The 25254-nt window shown below is 42.1% G+C and overlaps 2 protein-coding genes across 13 annotated transcripts in view; one reads left to right on the top strand and one right to left on the bottom strand.

The window, feature by feature from the left end:
* Nucleotides 1–1471: 1471 nt before the first annotated feature.
* Nucleotides 1472–13381, top strand: MYOG (myogenin; the record flags this gene model as incomplete). Of its 2 annotated transcripts, XM_083444568.1 has the most annotated exons (4): nt 1472–2026; nt 3016–3135; nt 11242–11323; nt 12456–13381. In XM_083444568.1, the coding sequence occupies 4 exons, from the start codon at nt 1472–1474 to the stop codon at nt 12575–12577; spliced, it is 879 nt and encodes a 292-aa protein (XP_083300694.1). In that variant the 3' UTR covers nt 12578–13381. The 2 variants fall into 2 exon arrangements, with proteins under 2 accessions (XP_083300694.1, XP_083300695.1); XM_083444569.1 differs by lacking the exon at nt 3016–3135.
* A 1379-nt stretch (nt 13382–14760) lies between these two features.
* Nucleotides 14761–25254, bottom strand: part of PPFIA4 (PTPRF interacting protein alpha 4) — a 100025-nt gene continuing 89531 nt past the window's right edge. For 7 of the 11 annotated variants that reach the window (XM_083444234.1, XM_083444241.1, XM_083444244.1 and 4 more), the window contains 3 exons: nt 19440–19617; nt 18491–18587; nt 14761–15971 (listed from right to left, as the gene is read on the bottom strand). In XM_083444234.1, coding sequence (XP_083300360.1) covers nt 18529–18587; nt 19440–19617 — 237 coding nt within the window. In that variant the 3' untranslated portion in view covers nt 14761–15971; nt 18491–18528. The remainder of the gene's footprint in view (nt 15972–18490; nt 18588–19439; nt 19618–25254) is intronic. The other 4 variants (XM_083444240.1, XM_083444242.1, XM_083444235.1 and 1 more) reach the window with 1 other exon arrangement.

Genomic DNA, 25254 nt, shown 5'->3' with positions numbered 1-25254 from the left:
CTACCTCTCACAGGGTAAAATGAGAGAACCACACACATTCTTTCTGAAGCCCAGCTGGCACTGCCATTGACATTATTCCAGCACCAAGGTAATACCATGCTATTGACTTAAGCATTTGGGTGGCATTGACTTCCATTGTATTTGTTCTGCTTATGTTGATTCTTACTGCTGAGGACTAGGATTTAAATTTATAATCTAATCACCATCATAAATATGCAGTGTGAATGTTTGTGATGGTAAGGTTGTATGTTGTCATTTTATGGATTGTAACTCTCCCTAAGATCATTTCATACAGGTTGGGTTGGAAATTAATAACTGCAATGTCTTAAGAGCCATGGAGGCAAGGGGAGGGTCAAATGATGCTGAAACACATAGCCCTGGTCCCAGGCACATGAGGCAGCCACTTAAGGCATCTCATAAAAACAACAGAAACCAATCACAATGTAGTCAAAAAATTCCAATATGAAATAGTAGCAGCACCAATATAAACCACCAGTGTGGTTTTCCTGCAAACATCTTCACTGCCTACCATGAGGTGATACTGACAGGCATACTTCCCCACAGAGGCTACTCTGTCATCTAGCTGCCACTACTGAGAAGGGTCCTCTTCCATATATCTGTTCAGTGAAGCTGAAGTTTCTGGGCCACATCCATGGGCAGCCCCACAGAGAACACATGACAGGATTCCAACCCTGGCAGTGACAAGGGCGTTAATGGCTTCTTGCCTTGGGTTGCTGTTCATCACCTTTTTCCAATGGACACAGGCACCTCAAGCTTTGGTCCAGGTGCCATGATTAGGGTGGCCATCTCTATAGGCAGAAATTCCATGCCCCTCACAGTTACCTGCGAGACAGAAAACCAACAAGTGGAATTTCTCCAGTAGAGTTCAGAAAGGGACTTCACCTGTTGGCTTTCAGCCTCTCATACCGCTGTGTTAAGGACACATGGTTTCTATTCATAAACAGGTGGTGCAATGCTAATTATGCCACCTGAGCCAAGGCAGAGGCAGATGTGTTTGGCAGGCGAATGGCTCTTCAGCTCAGGAGCAGCTTTGGAGCTGCCTTTGTGCCTGTCCCTGCGTTGCTGCTGTTCTGGAGGGCCAAGAGGCCTTGGGACTGGCAGGGAGCAGTAATTGAAAGCAGCAGATGAGGCAGGAATGCTGTGCAGAGCTGCCAGCTCAGGGAGCCGACTGATCATCAAGATCATTGTAGGAGAGCAAGTGAAAATAAATCCAATGGGGCCGTTGTTTGAGAGGCGGCTGGGCTTCTCTGGAGCACATGCCAGCTCCCCCACCCCCCCACCCCCCTTCAGCCACACAGCACTACCCCAACCAACAGACTAATCCCCACAGGGAGAGTACATGAAATCAGATGGACAAGTTTTGATGCGAAGCAGCAGCTTAGGGCAAGCTCAGGTTTCCTGGAGGTTTGCTATATTTATCTCCATGATTTAATGCCCGCACGGGGTTTAAATGCCACCAAGCAGTTGGTGCGAGGAGCCAGAGTTTCACTCCCTGACGCAGGCTCTGCCTTGCCAGACGCTCACCATGGAACTCCTTGAGACCAACCCTTACTTTTTTGCAGACCAGAGGTTTTACGACGGGGAAAACTACCTGAGCCCTCGCTTGCACGGCTACGAGCAGACGGCCTACCAAGAGCGAGCAGCCATGACCCTGTGCCCCGAAGTCAGGGCTGGCTTAGAGGAGAAGGCCTCATCCCTGCCAGACCACAGTCCCGGCCAGTGTCTGCCCTGGGCATGCAAAGTGTGCAAGAGGAAAAGCGTCTCCATCGACAGGCGCCGGGCTGCCACCCTGAGGGAGAAGCGCCGGCTGAAGAAAGTCAATGAGGCCTTTGAAGCTCTGAAGCGGAGCACTTTATTGAACCCCAACCAGCGGCTTCCCAAGGTGGAGATCTTGCGCAGCGCCATCCAGTACATTGAGCGCTTGCAAGCTCTGCTCAGCACTCTCAATCAGCAGGAGAGGGACCAGCGAGAACTGCGCTACTGCAACTCCAGCACCCAAGCGGTGGTAAGTGCCAGGGGAAGGGTACGAGCGAGCGGTTGCCATCAAGCGTAAGAGCACCCACACCACCATCCGACTAGAGGAGCCAAATGACTACTCTACTGGTCGCTCTTACTGAATGACTATTTGGCCCATGGACATAGGAATATAGGAGTTATACCAAGTCAGATAAATTATCCATTTAGCTCAGTATTGTCTACACTGACAGTCAGCATTTCATGCAGGGAGCATCTCCATCCCTACATAGAAACCTGGGGTGCATGCAAAGCAGAACTGAATGATGGTCCTTCCACGACAGCACCCAGCAAGATGCTCCTAATTTCTGAGTTGGCAGTGAATGCCAGCTTTTCTAGTTTCAGTCATTGGCTCCTACACCATACCTATCTTGCATAGAATACATATATTTTGAGTTAGCTGTATCTTCGCAGGGAATAGCATGCATCATGTTTCCTTACATGTTTTCACCAGGGCTTTTTTTCCACTGGAATTCGGTTCCAGCACCTCTCAGGTGGGCACTATTGCCATTATAAAGAGAACAAAAGAGGTGTTCATGGTGAGTTCTGGAACCCTTTTTCCTAGAAAAATTGCACTGGTTCTCACCATTTATGCAGCCTAAGGCAACTGTAAAGCCAGTCTGAGAATTGATGCAGAAAAGTCAGCATGGACTGGAGGATCCCCCCCCCCCCAAGTGAATTTATCACAGTGGGGGAAAGTTAGTTTAGTATAATGTTGCTATATAACATTGGTTGCGTTACAGCCTTCATGTTCTCAGCATGCAGTGCTAGTGGATAACCTGCAGGAATATATTATATTTCTTCATTGCGTTTCTCCAAAAGTGCAGTTGTGGCTACTTTGCTACCTCCCACTTACAATTAAGTACCATTCAGCTATTTAAAAGGCTGCAATAGAACTGTGGTAGTCAAAGCTGGGTTGAATAAAATAAAATCAATTTTGAAATATACTTAAAGTGCATTAGATGCTTTTCATACCAACAGGATGTTCCCTTTATTGTCCATATAGAAGATGCGAATAAACAGCAGAACCATGACTGGCACACCCCTTGTAGCCAAAGTGACCAGCATACAGGACTTTATTCAACAGATGACAATTCAGAAGCGAGTTCTAGCATACGTGCCGCTGAGAAAGTATGGCTGGGGGGGGGGTAAGCTTTGATAGCTGGACACCTGTCAAGTTCAGATGGGTTACTGGGTCTCCACAAGGGCATTTGGGTACAAAGCTGGACCTACAGTCCAAAGGGGACAGAAGAAGTGATTAAAAGGTGAACAAATGCTTTAGAAACATTACTGGGTTTCTCTTCTGAAGCTTCCCTGTAGCAGAAGGACTTGCTTAGCTCCACCTTTCAGGGCATCCTTTTCAGGATCTAGATCTTGCTACACATTTTGTTTCATGGTTTTCTTGACATTGACATGTAAACACCAATAATGATGGAATGCACAGGTGGAGAATATTTTTACAGCTTTATTATTTGTAAATGTGATCTTTGCATGAGTTAATACTATTATTCATTGGGAGCTGCACTGTACTTTCCAGGCTGTGACACTTTATGGTTTACATTTTTTATTTCTGCTACATCTGCACTTAAAAAATAATAATACAGAAATCAGGAAGACAGCTGTTGATAAAAGAAAGAAATGTGTGAAAGCAACTGTTCTTCCTGTCTTCTGAATGCTGTTTCACACTAGCTGCTGTCTGAAACCAAAACTGTAAACTTCAGGGCTGGTTGCAGCTTATACTGATCTTCCCCTTCCATTGTGTTGAGCAGTAACAAGTGTTTTGATGTCTGTTGATCAATTTCAAAAAGGGTTTGGGAGGAACAGCACTAGAGAATTTTTGAGGTATTTTGCGACATCTAACAGTTCTATTTAAAAAGCTGGGTGAAGTCTTCCTTTTTAAATAGGAAACTCCATTTCCTCTACATTGTCCACCTCCCGGTCTTTTAGAATAAGAAAACTAGAGTTTTGCATGGTCACTTTTTAGCCCAGGAAATTCCCAGCTGTTAATCAGTTGCAAACAGAGAATGGCTGCACTTCTGTTTACTAGCCCTGAAGGATTCCTTATGTTTCATACCTGGAAAAATTTCCACACATGCAGATGTATCCTCCTTACTGCAGCCCAAAGAATGTGGTGGCCAGGCATAACTTGATTGTTGTGTGGGATATTTTGTGAAAATCAACAGAACTCCCCCTTTCATATCTGCCTCACTTTGCAAAACTTGCCCTCTGGCTCTGTTGGAGTAAATTAAACACTCATCCACGAGCAGTAGTTTCCTTTTTTTTTTTTTTTATAAATTTTTTTATTGCGTTTCTTTCCATAATTTTATAGGTTTATAAACAAATAAAGTAGTTACAAGAAACAAATTTTCTCTTTTTTAACAACAAAAACAAAATAAAACTTGGACTTCCCCACCCCTTCCGATTCTGCGTTCTTTGCATTAACAATGTCAGCATTTTGTTACCTTATTTCATACCTTGTTGTAACTTTCGAATGTTATGTATCCAAATACAATATATTATATCTCAATTTCAATACCTTTAAAATAAACATAACATATTCAATTTAAATTGTCTCCTTTTCTCTTTTGTCACTAATTTTACCATTTACTTAATCATATTCGCAGAAGCTTATCGTTTCCTAATCATGCACTTTCTTAGGATTCATACAGCTTATAATATTTTTTCAGATAATCTTTAAATTTTCCCCAGTCCTCCTCAATTGTTTCTTTATCCAAATCTCGGATTCTGCCGGTCAGTTCAGCTATCTCCATGTAGTCCATCAACTGCGTCTGCCAGTCCTCCAGCGTGGGCAAATCTTGTGTCTTCCAACTCTTTGCAATGAGTATTCTTGCTGCTGTGCTAGCGTACATAAACAAAGTTCTATCTTTCTTTGACATTTTCTGGTCCACCATGCCCAACAGGAAGGCCTCTGGTTTCTTAGGAAAGGTATACCTAAATACCTTTTTCAATTCATTATAAATCATTTCCCAGAAGGCCTTCACTTTTGGGCAGGTCCACCAGAGATGGAAGAAAGTCCCCTCTGCTTCCTTACACTTCCAACATTTGTTGTCAGACAGGTGATGCATCTTGGCTAACCTGACTGGGGTCATGTACCACCGGTATATCATTTTCATAATGTTTTCCTTCAAGGCACTAGATGCCGTGAATTTCATTCCGGTGTTCCATAACCTTTCCCAGTCTTCAAACATAATATTATGTCCAACATCCTGTGCCCATTTTATCATAGCAGATTTAACTGTCTCATCCTGTGTGTTCCACATAAGCAGCAAGTTATACATTCTAGATAAATTCTTGGTCTTTGGTTCTAACAATTCTGTCTCTAGTTTCGATTTCCCCTCCTGGAAACCAACCTTTTTATCCATTTTAAAAACCTCTTGAATTTGAGCATAATGTAACCAATCTCGCACCTTGTTTTTTAATTTGTCCTGGCTCTGCAACTTCCAACCGTCTCCAATTTTTTCAATTAATTCCCAATATTTCGGCCAATAGGCCTCCATATTGGGTCTTTTTCGAGCTTTGGCCTCCACCGGTGATAGCCACCTCGGTGTTTTACTCTCTAATAAGTCTTTATATTTCATCCAGACTGCAAAAATCGCTTTTCTGACAATATGGCTTTTAAACAATTTGTGAACTTTAACCTTGTCATACCATAGATATGCATGCCAACCAAATGCATTATCAAAACCTTCCAGATCTAGGACGTCGGTGTTTTCTAGCAAAAACCAATCTTTCAGCCAGCAGAAGGCTGCAGCTTCATAGTACAACCTCAAATCCGGCAGGGCAAACCCCCCTCTTTCTTTTGAATCCGTTAATATTTTATACTTTATTCGGGGCTTTTTGCCCTGCCAGACAAACTTAGATATATCCTTCTGCCATTTTCCAAAACATTCCTCTCTGTCCACGATCTGTAGGGTTTGAAACAAGAATAACATTTTCGGCAATACATTCATTTTAATTGCTGCAATCCTTCCCAACAAGGAAAGTTTCAATCTTGACCAAATTTCTAAATCCTTCTTTACTTCCAACCAGCATTTTTCATAATTGTCCTTAAATAAATTCAAATTTTTGGAAGACAAATAGATCCCTAGGTATTTCACTTTCTTTACCACATTTAATTCTGTTTCTCTCTGAAACCCCTCTGTTTCTGTAAGTGTCAAATTCTTGGTCAAAACCTTGGTTTTTTGTTTGTTCAACTTAAACCCCGCCACCTGACCAAACTCAGATATAAGTTCAAGAACTCTTTTTGTACTGGATTCTGGCTCCTGCAATGTCAAAACTAGGTCATCTGCAAAAGCTTTAAGTTTATATTGTTTCACTCCGACCTCTATCCCTTGTACCAGCCGGTCCTCCCTTATCATGTTCAATAGCACCTCCAGGACTGAAATGAATAAAAGAGGGGATAGAGGGCACCCTTGTCGTGTCCCTTTTTCAATTTTGAACTCCTCCGTCACCACATTGTTCACTATTAATTTGGCCTTTTGCTCTGAATAAATTGCTCGTAACCCATTTTCAAACCCCCGCCCCACTCCCATCCCTTCCAAGTTTTTCTTCATGAACATCCAAGATATATTGTCAAATGCTTTCTCCGCATCAACAAAAATTAAGACCGCCCTTGTGTTCCTGTCAGTTTGTAAAAGTTCCAAAATATCGATGATGTTTCTGGTATTCTCATATAAATGTCTACCAGGGAGAAAGCCTGCTTGGTCTTTGTGAATTACTTCAATTAAAACTTTTTTAAGTCTACTTGCCAAAATGTCTGCAAATATTTTGTAATCCACATTCAGGAGTGAGATGGGGCGGTAGTTCTTGAGTTGAGTCTTTTCAGATTCTATCTTAGGTATCAATGTGATGAACGCTTCTTTCCACGTTTCTGGTGCCCTCTTCCCATCCATGATCTGGTTGCATACCTCCAACAAGGGTTGTGTTAAATAGTCTTTCAAAGTCTTGTAGTATTTGGAGGTAAGCCCATCCGGGCCTGGAGATTTGCCTAGTTGCATATTCTGAATGGCACTTTCAATTTCCTGGGTGGTTATTGTAGAGTTCAAGATTGATCTTTTATCTTGAGTTATTTTTGATAGTCCATTTGTCTTTAAAAAATGATCTATCTCTGATTCTTTCTGAGGCCCCTGTACATAAAGTTCTTTAAAATATCTGTGGAAGCACCTCCTAATTTCCTCTGGTTTCTGCACCGTTCTTCCTTCAATCTCTAGATTTGTAACTGTGTTCAACTTTTGTCTTTTTTTCAGCTGCCAAGCTAGCAGCTTTCCACATTTATTTGCTGATTCAAAGGATCTTTGCTTCATCTGTTTTATTTTCCATTCAATCTCCTGATTAATCAATTTTGAATATTCTGCTTGATGGAATTTAATTTCTCTCAACAGATCCTTTGACTTTGGTTTAGTTCTCAATTTTTTCTCTCCTTGATGTATTTTCTCCAGTATTTTATCTTTCTTTCCATTCCAGAGCTTCTTCTTAATTGTATTCTGTTGTATCAGAAACCCCCTCATGACAGCTTTGCTTGCGTCCCAGATGGTTCTTTTTTCTACTGTAGTATTCAAATTTATCTCAAAATAGTCCTTTAATGTTTTTTGGGCCTTTTTCACAATCTCTTGATCTCTTAAAAGAGTGTCATTCATTCTCCATCTGAAGGAACCGGTTTGAGTAAGTCTGAGATCTAATTTCAGAGCGTTGTGGTCGGAGCATGTTTTTGGGCAGATTTCCACCTTTTTAGTCTTGGGTGCCAGCCCCCTGGAGGTCCAGATTTGGTCGATCCTTGACCAGGACAGGTGGGCCTCAGAGAAGAAAGTTCCTTCTTTACCTAGGGGGTTCTTTGTCCTCCATATATCAATCAAATCCAGATTGTCAGTCATTTCAAAAAAAGTTTTAGGCAGTCTGCCGTCTGATGTTAGATTTTGGTTATAAGACTTATCCATATGTGTAGACACCACTCCATTCATGTCTCCCATCATTATGATGTTAGCATAGTCCAGATAGTCCAGCAGCGTCTCATGCAGCTTCTTGAAAAATTCTGATTTCCCGTCGTTTGGAGCATAAATTCCTAGTATCAATATTTTTTCTCCTTGGGTCTGGATTTCAATTGCCAGAATTCTTCCATATTCATCTTTGAATAAAAATTTAGGTATCAGGCTCTCCTTAGCATAAATCACCACTCCTCTTTTCTTTACCTTGTCTGAGGAAATAAACTCTTGGCCTAGTCTTTTGTTGACCAAAACTTTCCTGTGGAGCCTGGTCACATGGGTTTCTTGTAAACAAATAATATCCAATTGTTCTTTCTTCAATATATGAAACAGTTTCCTTCTTTTCTCCGGGGAATTTCCGCCATTTATATTCCAACTGAGTAGCTGCAGAGACATCCTGAACTATTCTGTTACACCTAGAGCGGTGTATCTTCTTTTTCCTCTAATTCCGAGGATTTAGGCGTCCCTCCGCCTGCTGGCAGAGTGGGTCCTGGTTTAAGTATAGGCCAAAGGGCTGCTGCTTCTTTTTGGAGATCTTCTCCGTGGTCGTGCTGGAACTTTTGTAAATCCTCTGGTGATCTTATTTTAACCTTCTTCTGTTTGTAAGTAAATGATAGTCCTTGTGGGAACTCCCACCTATAAGGGATTGAGTTAAGTCTCAACAACTTAGCCAATTCTGAATAGGTGGCTCTCAGATCCAATAGCTGTTTAGGAATATCTCGGTAGATTTCCACCCTTTTCTCTTGTATCTCAATTGAGTTTTTGAAGTGTAGGCCTAATATTTTGTCTCTCTCCTCTCTTGATCTCAAAGCTATTAGACAGTCTCTAGATCTATCTTTTCTTACCAATCTTCCCAGTCGAAAAGCCGATACTATTTTAAAATCACTTTCTTCTTTTAAGCCCCAGAACTTTGAAAATTCTGTTGTCAAAAATCCAATCAAATCTTCTTGTTCGATTTCTGGGACCGCCCTAAGCCTAAGATTAGTCTCCCGGTTTTTCAGTTCCACCAAAGAGAGATAGGTTTGTTGGTCCCCTATCTGTTTATGCAGAGGCTTGACTTCTGCTTTAACTTCCTCAACCTCTTTTTTAGCTGATGTTGCAATTTCAACGGCTTCCCCTGCCAATTTACGGTTCTCTTCCGTTGCTCCTTGCAATTTTTCAATTGCTTGGGTGTGTTGGGAAACCTGATCTGTCAATTTCTGGATCGAGGATGTAGCTTGGTCAATTTTTGTTGATTGGTTATCAATTTTTTGATTTAATGTTGACAATTGTTCCAAGACTTGTTTCAGTACTGCCTCTGCTCCTCCTGATGCCATATCTTCCTCTTCAGATTTTTCAGGCTTTTCACTTTCTACTTTTTGTGTTGCAAGCACAGCAGGCACTGATAGTCTACGTCCCTGAGTTAAAGTTGTTTGCAAAAGCTGTGCCTGCTTTTTTGCTTTTTCTTTTTCCTTAGCTTCCTTAGCTTTGGCTGCTCTTGTCTTTCCTGTACCACTCATCAGTCAATGTTCAAGGTCAGATGTTGTAATCCCATGGGAAAGACAAGTCCAAATTTATAAACAGTCTGGAGAAAGAAAGTAAGCAAAAAAACTTTTCCCAGGCCTTTGTTATCCAATGTCCTCTAGGGGGAGTGCCACCAAAAGTTAGTAAGAAGAAGGTAACTTTTCCGCCATTAAAGTTTCCGTTTTCAAAAACAATTTTAAAAGCAAGTTAGTTCCAAAACACTAAGAAAAAAGTCCTGCAGAGCACTTTAAAACGTTTAACAATGTTCCAACAAGGTGCCTGCAATTGTATCCACTCAAACTAAGTAAGCCCAAAAGTTGCACTTCAGTTACAAAAATATCTGGAAGTTTGTAACAGTTCCGCAGTCAAGCAACTTCACCCGGCCACCCGAAGATTTGGGGTTAGAGTCTTCCCTCGCCCCATGGGGGACCGCTCCAAGTCCAATTTAAACTGTATTTTTTCTTCCTTTAAGAATAGAATTTCAAGTGTGCACGAAAGTCCCACTTTAAAGCCTTAAAGCTTCCCTGTTCACAGCGCTTTCCGCTCTTTAAACAGTCTGCTTTGATCTTATAAGCAGTGCCGGAAGACGGACTTCCTCTTTCTCGTCTCCCGGTTTCAGCCAAATTTCTTCAAGTTATTGTAACAAATCTTAAGTCCTTACTCACGGGTTTGCTGTTTCAGAGTAGTATTTTTTGGAAGAAAGGTCAGCGCTCATCCGTGACAGCCGCGCGGCTTCGCCTCCGCAGAAAGAGCGATGAACTCACAGCACCGCTCCCCCTCCTTCACTCCGGAGCCCCTTACGGGGTCCCTTCCGCGAATTTGGGGTCGCTCCAGGTGCCCGCCGAGTCCCACGGCCACGGACTCTCTCTGTCCGTGGTTTTTCTTAATGGGTTGCCGCTGCGCCGTAGCGAAACAACCCTTTTCTGCGGTGCCCCTCTTCAGAGCTCGAAGAGGTCCGCCATCACGGTTTCGCGCCGCCTCCGGAAGTCGAGGATTTGAAGTTCTCCACGAGCAGTAGTTTCCTTTATTTTTAAGATCAAAGAGCAGCATGGTTACCCCATCTTCTTTCCAGCTACGTTATCATTTCAGGAGTCTTTACTTTTTGTAGGCTGCATACTCCCATATAGCACAAAGCCGGCTCTGGAATGCTCATCCAGACTGATTTTTTTTTAAGAGAGTAATGAACAGCTGCATGCTACCCACCTGCCCCCCCCCAACCCACATGCACACAGCATGGCTGTACACACATTGCCATTGAGTGAGGATAGGTTATTGTACTACTGGCTCGGAATTCAGCTTACAGGACTCCCCCCCCCCACACACATTTTTGGCACGTCTTTAATTATGCAGACACAAAGCAAAAAGAACAGTGGCAACATCAGTACCACATGCTATAAACTAAATAATCATCTCTCTCACACACAAACACACACACAAAAACAATAAGCTCATGCACACACCCCAATCTAAATTCCAGGGGGATCCTGTATACAATGCCATTTCACTGCCTTTAGGACTTTGTCAATATTTTCAATCAGACAGCTGAGAGACCATTCCTGGCAAAATAACAAATAAATTCCATACAGGATGCTAAAAGGACAAAAATAACTTTTGAGAGTTAGTGAAGGAACAAATGCAAGGGCACATTCCTAATGGAGATCCTTAAATGTAACCAATCCTAACAGCCTCCATCTTCCAATTTCAGGTGACTAGTGACCATGGATCCAGCAGCACCTCATGCAGCCCTGAATGGAGCACCCAGCTAGACTTTAGCACTCATCCTGGAGGTAAGCAGGAAGCCTTGTCCAATGACCAATTCCTCTTTGGAGGTTCCGCCCTGCCATCAGCCAGCACCATCACTCTCAAGAGCTCCTCCCAGGCTTTTCTGCTCTCTCCCCTCCACCTCTCTAGGCATGTTCCTGATGCCTGCTTCCAAGGTCCTAGAGGCAGAAAAGCCACCCATAGTGATGAAGCTTCTGAGTTTCTAAGCACAGGTATCCCACAATGTTGGTTGATCATTAAACCAATTTGTTCCCAAAACCTCTATCCATAATTGTTTTTCCATAAGCAGTTGACATCCAATATAAAAATCCATTGGTCTATCAAGATGTCTCTTTCTCCCTCTGATCTGAATCAGCTTTGATTTTAAAAAATCAGAATTGAGAGACCATTTGATTAGGAAGAGACAAGCAGATGGGCTTGACTCCATTTGTCCCCTGATAGAGCACATATTTTTTTGGAACCTGTCTGTTCCATATTAAAATATACCATATCATTCTGACGGACTTTCAAAGGTGTCTACCACAGTATGATGGGATAAAAAGCTCTGCAAAAGTATCGATACAGTTGTACGACGGCATTGCTAAAGTGCAACAGGAAATTAAAAAACCAGAGCAATAGCCCAAACCAAAAGTCCCAGGATTCATTTTTGTAACCATGCAGTGGAATGTCATCAAGGGCAGAGGATCTTCCGCAACTTATCTTAAAATTAAAAACATTTTAACTTAAAATGCATTTTTTAAATAACCATGTTTAATAACATGCTTCTTAAATTCCTGCCATTGTACAAATGAATAGAGTTTCCTCTGCAATTAGAAATCAGAGGAAATTCAAATGAACTGGAACAGAATTTCTTGCAGGTGCTAGTTGCAATGGATGCTGAATTGCACAAAAAATGGGGTTGGTGTGCTTTAGCCTGCAATTGAGTATCCTTAAATTTAGTATGAAGGTTGTGGGGTGGAGGAGGGGGGGGAGAACACATCCTTCAGACAGAGAGAGACATACACAGCACTAAGCTACATTCCACAAATAGTCTGAGCCTTTATTTCCCCCACCTAGGATTCCCTCTACCCTTGTTCAGCAGCAACCAAATTCTCAGAGAAAGACACCTGCTTAAGGTCACTCTCTTGTTCTCCGCAGATCATTTGCTGAGTGATGATTCTTCCGAAGACCACAATCTTCACTCGCTGTCTTCGATTGTGGACAGTATTGCTGTGGAGGATGTGGCCGTTGCGTTCCAAGAGGAGAGGGCTCAGAACTGAGGATCCAGACAGCGATGTCCATCTCAGTCTTTCTTTATTCAAAAAAAACCCAAAGTCATTACCCGCAGATTGTAGGGTAGAAGAAACATGATACTAGGACTTTACAATTAAGAGAGGTTTCTCTGCTCTCCTCACTAACACTGGATGATGTTCCAAAGGGGGGAAAGTTCTCCTTCCCAACTAACACTGGATTTATTTTTTTTATTTCCCATGCCAAAGTCATAGACTTTAACCACTGAAGCCACTTATCCAATTCCATACACTTGAAAAGTGGTTCTTTTTTCTTCTGCTTTCCCCCAGTCAGAAGCAAGCTAATGAGAGAGGGGCCTAGTAATTTTCGTAGTCTGCTTGCTTTCCAGAAAGGAAGGGTATCACGGCTTTACTGATAAGCTTATGGATCTCATTTCCTCTGGAAATTGGGCTGGAGTTGACTGATCAAAGCATTCTGATATATTACTGAGAACACTAAGTGTGTGAGAAATTACACTCCTGTGTAAAGGAAGGATTCCAGTGTGGCCTTTATTCTTTCTTCCGTTTTTGTAGAAGTTTTGTTTCTTTTGGGGGCCAATGGTCATTTTTCTAAAGAAATGTGGGTGTGTGCAAGTGTGTATTTTTTTATTTTGCTTTAAAAATACTGTCTGACCAACTTCTTTTGGCAGTCTGCAATTTCCAGGCCTAGAAGCCATATAAAATGCTGCCTCTTTTCTACTGTGTGAAGTTGCCATTTTTTTGTATTTTTGCTAACTTATTGTGGGATTTCTTTTTTTAAAAAAAAATAAAGGATTTTTTTGTTTGAATTTCTTTTGAGATTGTGTGGAAGAGTTTTGGTTTCCTATGGAAGTCTTGAATCAAAGTAACTGAAATGTATTGGGCAGTATGTCATCTTCAATATAACTTTGTGGTCTTTGCCTGCCCTCATTCATTCCATCAGAACAAAGCAAAATATGCTGTGCCGTACCAAAGGGGCAGTACAGATATATCCCAAGTGTCAGACACCCAGCTAACACCGAGTATTAGCTACTGTCGTGGACCCTGTGACAAACTGCTCAAGGTTTACTTTACCTGAACAGACAGCAGAAGGAGAACATAGCCATGGAAATTTCCCTTTTTCCAGCAACCATTCTGATTTTTTTTGTTCTTCTACATTCATAAAATGGAACTCTTAAGAACTTCCAGGGACATAAAAGCTGATCCCTGCAAAAGGAGGGAAGTCCAGCCACAATTTTCAGTGTTACCTCTTGCAAGAGCATAAATGCTCAAGCATACCCTGATTCTATGTGAGAAAGTAGTGATTAGATTTTGGGGTGGCTCTGTGCATCTACCAAAAAAAGAATCACCCTCTGTGATCCTATTTCATTTCCTGATACTTTGCCATTCAACCTGTGTTATAACTGATAATTATCTCATATCTCTGTACTGGATACGATTAGATCCATCAAAACCCAGTGTAAAAAACCCCCCAGCAAAATTGCCCACCCTGTCATTTGTTTCTCTGCATGAATTATAAAATTAAGAGCTATACTGCATCAGATCAAAGGCCCACCTAGTACAGCATTCTCTTTTCCACAGTGGCCAATCTGATGTGCATGGGAGCCCTGTAACTCATACACATTCCTCAAGTAAATCTTTTTTTGAGAGTATCCCTGTATTTAAATGTGCTTCAGCTATTGGATGTCTAGGGGTCAACTGCCCATGTCTGTTATGTGTACTGGTACAGGATCTACATATGTAAGATCAGCACAAAGGATGTGCACCTTGTGAAATCCCAAAAAAGGAATCGGTGCATCCAAGGCCCCAAAATGTTCTGTGCACACAGGCCCTTGAAACACCCCTGATGCAGATGCCAAAAGAATAGCATCATTGCATCTTCACTCCCTGGGCCTGCCAAGAGACTCCTAGATGACTGGGTCTAAAAGCTTCTGACTGGCATGCCTTATTCAAGTAAGGAGACTACAGGGAAAAGGTGGGTGGCTTTGGGCTTTTCCTTACTTCTCATCCCACCCAGCCATAAGGATGTAAGATGGTGCTAAAAGGCTCCATCAAGCCATAGGAAGTGTTCAGTCAACTAGTGGGCCAATTAAGCATCATCATGCCAGATATGGCTTACATGCCACCAGTTACCACAAACATCGTGCCCAGAGAATCCGTATTAATGCAGAAGAGAATTATGAATCCACCGAGCATTGCTTTAAAATCAGATTTATTGGAACACACATACACCCATTCCTGACTTTTTTTGCAGGGTTTGGAATCCATGCAGTACCAATAATATGACAAAAGAAAGAGGTTGTTGATATAAAGGGATCACTTACTCTTTAAATTAAAAAAATATTTAATACTGTATTAGGCAAGTCGTACACCAAAAAGACATTGCAACTGTACAGTCTCTTGGATATTGCACTTCCAAACAGCACGGTATGAGTATAGGGCATTCCAGCCACCAAGAAATACCACGTCAGTAATAAGAGGGCCACACTAGGCAAAAGGCAGCATGAGGAGACAAACGGATCCTACCCTAGAAGGAAGAAACAGCTAGGAACCTTTTTGGATCACAGGCTATCTGTAAATGCAAAGAGAAGGAAGGGGAGATTTTCTGTTTGTCTACAGGGAAAGATAAGAGCATTTACTGTTTACCCAACAGAGATCTGAGGACATCACTTGTACTCCCAGCGTCAGATTTCATTTCATACATGACAAAGGGACCTGGAAGACATACAAACTTGTTTGGTAGCTACTCTCTCCTTCCCACCAAGCACCTCCATGCCCTGCTTTCAGCCCTGGCCCTTTCACATCAGAGGAACAATACTGCCCATTGGCAGATGTTCCTTGTTGCCTATGGCATGGTGGGCAGTCCCAGCAGAAATGCCTGCTGCTGCGCTTGTGGGAGAGTTCAGAGCTGGGCCTCCCATAGTCTCATCATTGCCTTTGTTTCCTTAGCGATTGTCTTATGGGGTCCGAGCTGTACGGTGGGAACCAGCAGCTACTGCTGCTCTCAGGCATATTGGCAAAATGAAACACAGGCAGATAATGGTGCAGGGACTGCTGCAGACCAGTATTAAGGTGCTTCCATGTCTTACCAGACCTACATCAAGATCACTGCATCACACACAGTGGGGAGAGAGATGTCTGTTCTCTTTCTCAGTGAGAGCATGTCTAAAGCCAAGGGAACGGGGGAGATAAATGGGAAGCCACAGATATAATTGGGGTTTAAGGACACCAAACAGGAGATCAGGGGTTGTGTACAAGCAGGAGGAAGAATCTTCTTTTGGCCATGTGGCCTGAAATGGTTGGCCTGTAGCTTCTGTTCTTTGGAGCCAAGGAGCAGGCACAGTCTGGTCTCTGGCCTAATCTCGGAAAGCAGCCAGTGTATAACCATACAAGTAGTGGGAATGTGCTGCAAAACAAAAGGGTACAATGTCTACATTAAACATGAAGGATGTGATGCTGTGGAAAATCTGCTCTGTGCCTGTGCTCCTCCTACGACTATTCACTTGGGACTGAGTGAAAGATTAGGCATTCAACAAAGCCCCAACAGATACAACAAGGCCCAAAGCTCCAAGCACCTATTTGCATGGAGCACCTAAGAGGGTCAGAGAAAGGTTGAGAGAATCCGCAGTTTGCACACCCCACCTCTACCAGGTTAGGAGATCCCACTGAAGCTGCCTTGCTCAAGAATCCTCAGAATCCTGATGCTGGCAAACTGCTGTTCACCAGCCTTTAGCACAGATTTAGAGTCCACACGGATCAGCACAGAAATAGCAGAAGCTAGACACAAGCACAGTCATGGCTGATCCATGGATTTTGAGACCCACAATGAACATGGCCAAGTCTGTTCTTGTCACTGGAAGCGTCAGTGCTGATGTTGCCTTGGGGAGAAAGGGATAAACTTTGCTATCTTTATCCAACAGCTGTCCCCTTCATTTCTATAGATGCCTCTCCGGCCCCTATTCAGCACATTCCTCCTTCCTCCTCCTCTTTGTTAGTATGATCCATTAAGATTTTGCCGACACTTCAGTCACCGGAATTTCTTGGTTATTGAGCTTACAGCATGCAACTAGACTAGAAAGTTTCCTACCAGGCAGGAAACAGCTTCTATAATAATCTGAAGGAGAAAGTATCCAAATGGCTCAACTGTAGCAATTTCTCTGCCAGTAAATGGGCCCTGCCTACAAACACCGTAACTATTAAACCAGTCTTGGAGGACAGCTTTATAAAAGGGGAGCAGTTTCATCAAAATGAAGCTTCTGTTGGAATAACAGCTTGATAGTCGGGCTGAATATATTGACCTAAAATTCATATGTAGGCAATTTGTGGCTCTGTAAATAGTGTTGGATTGTTGTTGTTTAGTCATTTAGTCGTGTCTGACTCTTCGTGACCCCATGGACCAGAGCACGCCAACTCTCATTATCCCTGACCACTTGCCATGTTGGCTGGAGCTGATGGCAATTTGGGTTTAATACTGACAGAGCCACAGGTTGCTTGTCCCTGGTAGGTAGGTAGGTAGGTGCATCTGCTAGGCAAGATCCAAGATGTTTTGTCAAGTACTATCAGTTTCTACCAAATATTCATGTTATAATCCTATTCTTCCTTTCTTCCAAGAAACTCAGAACGACATTTTAACTTCACAGTAAACCTGTAAGGCAGATTAGCTTGAGGGAGAGTGACTTCCCCAAAGTCATTCAGAGAGCTTCAGAGCTGAGCACAGAATTACAGACAGGTTTTTCATATCGTAGCCCAATAATATATGGTTCTCTGCTGAATCAAACACATCTAAAAGAAATGTATGAACTCCATTAAAGTTTTAGAAACTGTGCACAATATTTTTTTCAGACGCTATACCCTCTATCATCAGGAATATCAGCAGTTCTTCTTCGTACAGAACCCGGGTGACCAACAATTAAGCCAAGAGTGGATTGCACTCAATCAAGTATAATAAAAGAACAGCTACTATGCCAATTAAGTTCTTTCCTGCACTGTGCTATATAGAATTGGGTGATAACCAACTCTGGAAAACTGCTTGCCAATATGTTTTAGACGATTATTCTCTTCCTGAACTGAGCTCTGCACTGACCTTAAATAAGTATCAACTAAGGGACTGGCTCTTCTGGCAGAAAATGTTTGGTTTCTTTTGAGAGACAATAATAGCTTCATAACACACTGAGTGGCCCTCTATGTACTGGCTGCAGTTAGATAAAATTGCTATAAGTTGTTTTGGTGATTCAGAGGTTTAATCTGAAATCAAGCTAGATCTAAGCTTGTTGGTGTCTCTCTTCTCTTTCTTCATGGATGTTGGCTTATTTTATGGGCTCCATGGATTGTCCACTTGTCTTTGCTTTCTATTATTTAAATGTTGGATTGCAATATCTCTGAAGAAAAATGTGCCTGTGCCTTATTGCCCTACAAAGAGAGGCCACTGAAGCAGTACTGGATGTTGGTGTGCATTGAGAAATCACCTATAACACATGCTAGTTATTGCTGTGCTAACAACTGCTCCTGCAAACACCAAGACAGAGCTAAAGTGTTGAAGCCCATGTTTGTTGTTGTTGAGACTAGGGTTGTTGAATGAATAAATCTGGCACCCATCAGATATATAACAACCGTGCTGGGTCCTCTGGTCTTACATGGACTAGAGGAAATGGTGAGGCCACTGGGGTGCTGCAGTTCAAACATGGGAATACAGCACAATCTCCTGCACAACTTCTTTTGTCACGATACTGACTCTCACACATATAGCAACAAAAAGCTGAACTGGTGATACAGGAAGCTTCCCTGCAAGTGATTTAAGGCAGACAACAAAAATTGTGTTTAGAAGCCTGAAGACAGAGAAATTGATTTCTGGTTTATTTCATTAGTTTCTGGAAGTTCTCTAGACTACTTAGAATATAGCTGCTCTACCCTAATTTCTACACTTACCTGGGCCCTGGGCCAATGGTCCCATTGGAAACTGAATCTCAGCAGGAATATGTGCGAACTGTGGATGTCTCCAGCCTTTGGGACCCAGATGCACCAACTGCAAACCATTTAGCAACAACACATAAAAAGCATGCAATTAGTGAGATCAGAGCTCTCATGCAAAGCACACGATTAAACTCTTGGTTCCCTGTTGCCTGACTGCCTAGCTTGGCTTATTACAAAGGTCAGGAGCAATTAAAGTCAATTAAGCAAGTTTAGTCAGTTAACAAGTACTAACGAATGCTTTTTAAAAGGCATGAAAGTGCAGCTGCCTAGCATCAGAGGTATATGGCTTCAGAGCTCAATAAGAAATAAAATGTCAGACCACTGAATGACTAAATAGACAGGAGTCTAAAGCAGCCAAGGGTGCTATTCACGGAGCAGAACTGGAGGGAAAGGAGTTGTTCTATTATGTGAGGGTGTAAATTCACATCAGCTGGACACCACAGAACAACATACCTGATTTGCAAGGTCAGATCCTTGAAAGGTCCTTTCTTCCAGACTGATTAGAAACTCATCAAAATATACAAAATAGCTTTCTCATTTATCTTTTCATACCTTCATCCCTGGGCTAAAGCAACTAAGCAAATCCCCTGCATGGGATTCAGAAAGGGATAATCTTGGCAAGATCAAATGGGACATCAACTGTTCTCAGAACTTTCTGTGCCTATCTAAACTCTCTGATACCAGCACCAGATGCAGGGAGTTCACGAACCAAAAGTAAGGTCCATATGTAGTCTGGGCAGGCAAACCGTGTTAGAAGTCCAATTAGTAGTGACAATCTTATTCAGGAAAACAGAGTGTTGGGCTTCTTATCATCAAAGATCACACACCATGCAGCATCCAAACACTTGGCGGTTTGAAACTGTCTTATTCATCTCTCATGAACAAGAGCAAAGCTGGACCTTACCTTCTGGTGGCATTTTCTTCGGTGGTGCTGAAGGAGGTGGAAGGGGCACCAAGGAGGTCACTCGGAACCCTGCTGGGAGCGTCTCTGCTGATCCGCTGAGCATGCTGATGCTGTGAAAGTCTCGGGGGCGGAAGCGCTTTCGCCAGGAGGGAGTTCGCCGAAAATCCTTGTCATCACCCTGCAAGGAAAGAGAAGATTATACCACATACCAAGCAAAGCAATCAGGTAGGCCTTCCTCAGGGAGAAGTAGTAAGTACTGGCATTTGTGGAAAGGAAAAGACTTGTGCAGGTCTCTTATGCTACAGGAAGATCGGCAAAGTCTGAAAAACATTGACAGAGAACTCATTGAAGGGAGTTGAGCTGGTTCAGGCCAGCTAGTTTTCCTGGGTTTGGGGCATGCCTCTGAGGCAACATCTCTCTGAATCTTAGCTAGCAGCACTGGCCACTGTGAGCTGTCCAAGGTACTGACAAGCTGCCTTTTGCTCTGTCCTGCTTTCCTGGCTGGGAACAAGCCGAGTTGACTCTGACTGGATTACCCATTTTGCCATCATCCTGCTCTTTGGCACACAACTGCTATCAGTCAGTACCCTGGCATCAAACTGGCCTCCCCTGAAACTTTAAGGCAAGACTCCACAGTGCACATTTTGTTTCCTGCAATTAGTCTGCCACATACTGGTATATATCTGTTCTTAATTTGCTCGGTGTGCCAGGCCAAAACCCATGTTTCTTCTACATTTTGTCCACTGGCTGAATCTTCATTACCAAATAGGCATGTTGATAAAGTAGGTTGTGTGATTGCTTCATTATATATCCACCTCAACTCACATAGACTACACTGATGCAAAGATTTTGAAAGTGGGTTAAAATGTGGTATTGTAATAAATTTGGATTCAGTTGCAAGCTAGGATTTAGATGAAATAATCTATATTTCAGGCTTAACACAGCACAAATCAGCTCAATGAAATTGTGTGAATAGGCTTTCAATCTCCTTTTTATGGGGTCAAATAGTACAGAAACCTCAGCATTCAGTGAGAAATCTCTCAAGGATTATATTCTAATTTTCTAACTGAGTCACATACTTTTCAGAAATTGGCTCTATTTCCCTATGGAAACCATCTAGAAATTTGGCCATCCTACAAAGTGGGATAATGAAGATAACAATATACCAATAGTGTTTTAAACCAGCATTTGTCTTGGTCAAGTGATAATTCTATCTCAGATACAAGGAAACTTAAGCAGAACACAGTTATGGAAAATTAATGAGAAGTCCTTGGGGACTTTATTCTTTCCTTCACTCACTGACATGATACTGAGATGCTGACGGTGATTAACAGAAATGTGAAAGAATTCAAATTTACTTCAATTTGCTTCGAGTAGAAATAAGAGTTGACTTGCCAGAATAACAGAAGATGTTGTTTACTTGAAATAACCAAATCCCTTGTTTACGTACTTTCTAATCCGGTGCCAAAGTTTGTGATTCAGTATCAGTTTTTTTAAAAGTGTTTGCCTTGAGTTTTCTAAAGCCAGCCTCCTTGCCTATAACCCCTAGATGTTTCCCTCTTAAAATTTTAAAAATTCATCACAAAAGATGATTTCAGAGTGTGATAACCCAAAGAAGATTGCCCAGTGTCATCATTCCTCATAGCCCCTTATTTTCTTCCTTTTAAAGTTTCTTCATTGTGACCTCTAAAACAAAAATATTGCATATTGCTAATGGTAAATAGGTTGTTTAAGCACATAGATAGCTGCTGAAGATTCACATTCAGAGGTAAAATTAAAACACCTCATTAAAAGAGATATATTCATTTTTAAGGCAAAGCAATTGGAACGCAGTACACAAAACGGAAAAAAAATATCTAAAAATCTCTTCATCCTAATGGGATGGGGCCAATAACTGGGCTTTGAATTAGTCCATTTCTAAAATCATTTAGAGCCTAGGAAACAGACTGCTAGCCTCTCTAGACTCCAAGCACATGACACTAGTTCCGTGTTTGCATTGATGGCTCCCAAAATGCATTTTTACAATAGAAGCCAATAATGTTAAGCTGGTGAAATCTTAGCAATCATGACCAATTCACTCACATAAATTGGACAGGTTTCACAGTTCAGAATCCAGAGCTATTCTCTCTGGCCTGTCACTAGCCAGTTTCTGACTGGTGAATACCAATGGGGATGCCACACCTGTGGAATTCTCCCTCTAGAGAGATCAGAGGTGTTCCCATTTTTTTTAAGGCCCAAGAACATGTTTATTCTAGAAGGCACTCTATTTTTATTGCCTTCTGTTGGTTCTTAAAGCTACTGGGTATTCTTAGTGTTTTATTTGATTATTAATATTCTATTCTATTGCTGTAAGTAGCTTGGGGAAACTTAACCAGAAAAGCCAAGTATATAATAGCTTAAATAAATAAATACAGGCCAGGGTCTTCACAAGTTCAGAGCAAAATTACCATTTCCTTATCATTCTTTATTTGCTGAAAATCAAAGACCTGCCTTTCCCAATACAAGCGTCCTTGAGTATTATGGTCATCAACAGAGGCCCTTCTGCTCTCTGTGAGGAGGGAGTGGACTTTGTCAGTGGCTGAATCCAGGCTCTGACATTCCCTGCCCAGGTAAGTCTGCCTCATTGCTTCTTTGATGGCCTTCCACCGCAGTGCAAAAGCCTTCTTTCTTATATCTTTAGTGGCTTAAATGAAACCTGTTTTACTAATTTCAGTGGTTATTCTTATGGTTTTACCAGCTCATCATTGGCTGCTTTTCTATTTAATAACAATGCATTCCATGTTTTCATTGTATTTTTAACTTTTTTTACTGCGTGTGTATTCTTATTTTAGTTAGCTGCCTTAGAATAAATGTTTTAAAATTTAAATTCATCTCCAGTTGAACATACCACGAAATTGGTTGTTATTATGGAATGGACTAGTACTATGAGATGCAATATTACGCGAGATATATTCTCTCCCTCTTCCAAAAGGGAGGAAGTCCCCGTAATGTACTCTCTCTAGCTGCTTATTTAAAAACACTTGAAAACTTTAAACCAAACTCTGTATATGGCATTGCCATACTCCCTTCAAAACTTCCATGCTCATTTTTTCCCAGCTGTATTCAAAATGGCAACAGCAGAACAGCTTTCTGGGTGGCTTGGCCAAACAAAATGCAATGCCCACTCCTTCACTAAATTATTCCTTTAAATTATGGGTGTTCAGCTTTGAATATGGTAGAACTCATGTTCTACACTTTAAAAAACCTTGAAGTAGATCAGAAGTGGGCAATCATAGGCCTAATTTCAAAAGCCCTGTGCAAGTGACTTGTTCAGGTCTCTGGAAAGTGTGATCTGTCTCTCCCCAGCAGCCTACTGAGTAGAAAGGGGAGAGAGGAGTGTGTGTCAGAAAAAGAGAAAAAGGGTGGCCTTGTCCACTTTTGGCTCTGGTCTCACTCATCACTGGCTTTAGCCCTGCCCAGAGAGTCAGCATGCAGTCCCCCCAAATTATCCCTATGTGAATGCAGCCTCTGACAGAAAAGAGTTTGCCCATCCCTTAAGTAGATTAATAAATGCCCCTCAAGGTACATAATACATTTCTTCTCCCCAGACAGTTCAGTCAAGAGTTGGGGAGAGAAGCATTAGCGCCTTAGGAAGCCACAAGGTTAGTAACTTGATTTTGAAGACAGATGAAGGACATTTACTGCCTAGGCAGAGTCCTTTATGGATGAGCAGAGTAGTCTGCAGCTCCAGTGCTGCAAAAGAGAGAACTATTCCGTGCCAGCAGAGTCTCCTAGGTATGCCCTTGAGAAGGAAACACAATATAGCACTGTGCTAAGTGGGCTACAGCAGGGGTTTTATTCCTCCAAAGTAGGACATATACATGCTACTGGATGAGCTCCACGGGATGAGAATTGGGGCACAGTGTTACAATGGCTCCAGCGCTATCTACAAGACCAGCATTGGAAGAGTTCTTTTTAGACGCCAGGCAGTTATGCTAAGGAGTGCTGCAGGGTACTATTTTAGCTCTAATACTAGAGGATGAGGCAATGTGGAGCATGATGCTATCAGCATGCTGATGATACTCAGCACAGTTTCTTCATTTCAGAATTAGGGGATTCTGTGCCTGAATGCTGCTGTGGGCTAGCTGTGGAAAATAAACTGAATTTGAGTCCCAGAAAGATGAAGGTGCTCTGGTCCCAGTTTCTGAGAAACTAGTCAGCTGCCTGCTGTAGAGAGGGCTGCACTCTGAAACTACGTAGTCTAATGGGGATCTAAGCTTTGTCACTAGAGGCGTAGGCAGCCTCGGTGCACCTTTTATCAGCTCCAGCTGGTACAACAGCTGTTGCCATTGATGGACTGGGATAGCTTGACCACAGTTGTCCAGGCACTGGTAATTTCAAGACTGGATGACTGCAATGCACTCTACATGGGGCTTCCTTTGTCCTTAAATTTGGAAGCCACAGTTAGCAAAGAATGTTGCAGCATGATTACTGACAGGAGACCTTATCAGTATATTATAACACACTGGTCAAAGATCTGCACTGGCTGCCAATTTGTTAGCAGAACAAATTCAAGATATTACTGGCAATATATCAAGCTGCCAACAGCTTAGGACCAGTTTGCTTGAAGGATCACCTTACCCCATTTGTGCCCATTTGACCACCCAACTTTTATATGTGCTATATAATGTCTGTTCCACACTTGCGATGAATTAGTCTTTTACTGAGGCAGTACCTAAGCTCTGGAACTGACTGCTTATTAATATCAGGCAAGCAACTTGGTGGTACTGTTTTCAAGACAAGCTAAAAACTTTTTTCTTTAGGAAAGCCTACCCAGACATGTATTTTCATTATGTGAACTCAGATCTTATTTATATAATTTGATCATTTTATTATGTCTACTTGTTTTTAAAGTCTGCTGATATTTTCAGCAGTTTCTTATGAGTATTTTATACTATTTGATGCAAACCTCTGAGAGATTTATTTAATGTTTAACTGAATGGTGTATAAACCTTGTTGAATATGAACTGTTGGGGACCCTGTGATCATGATCTTCATGTGCCACCTCCACCAGAGGTCCAGAGGGGGGCAACACAAAAATAGGCTTTTTCTGTGGTTCTTCATTTGTGGAATGCTTTCCTCATGGAGGTTCACCTGGCACCATCATTATCTATGTTTAAGTACCAGGCAAAACCTTTCCTCTATAACCCGGCCTTTGGCCTGTAACTATCACTCCACCTCAGATAGTAGAAATTGGGTACATGGAGATCAGAGTATCTGGGGGATTTCTCCCCTCTAGCCCATTCCCATTGTAGCACAGAGGATTGAATGTTGGATGTGATATGGTCAGACCTGGGTTCAAATTCTAGCTCAGCTACAAAAACCATAGAGTAACTTTGAACCAGTCACACATCCTCTATCTAATCCACTGCAAAGAGATAAAGTGGGATAATTCCCATATATGCTGTCTGAGACACTGGGGGAAGGCTTGTTGGTTTATACACCACCCTTCAGCAATGATGCTCAATGACAAAAATGAGATAACATGCAAGATCAAAGTGACAGCATACTAAACTAACAATACATTTAAAACCCTGGGATTTTATTTTATTTTATTTTATTTTAAACTTCCTTCTGGGGCCAAAAAGGTAATGGGTGGAGTTCACCTAACCATGTGCAAGGGGCTTTTCCTCCATACGCCCCCCCAAATTGGTTCTGGAGGGCAGTCAAGAGAAGGGAAGGGGCTATTGTGGGTGGGAAGGGGCTATTGTTCCATCTGGCAAACTGAAACGCTTGCATAGACAGAAAGTTCGTAATACTGTGATATTGAATTCCT

This window comes from Podarcis tiliguerta (genome assembly GCF_965153285.1).
Source record: "Podarcis tiliguerta genome assembly, chromosome: 6".
NCBI lineage: Eukaryota > Metazoa > Chordata > Lepidosauria > Squamata > Lacertidae > Podarcis > Podarcis tiliguerta.
This window is presented reverse-complemented; position numbering and strand designations above follow the sequence as displayed.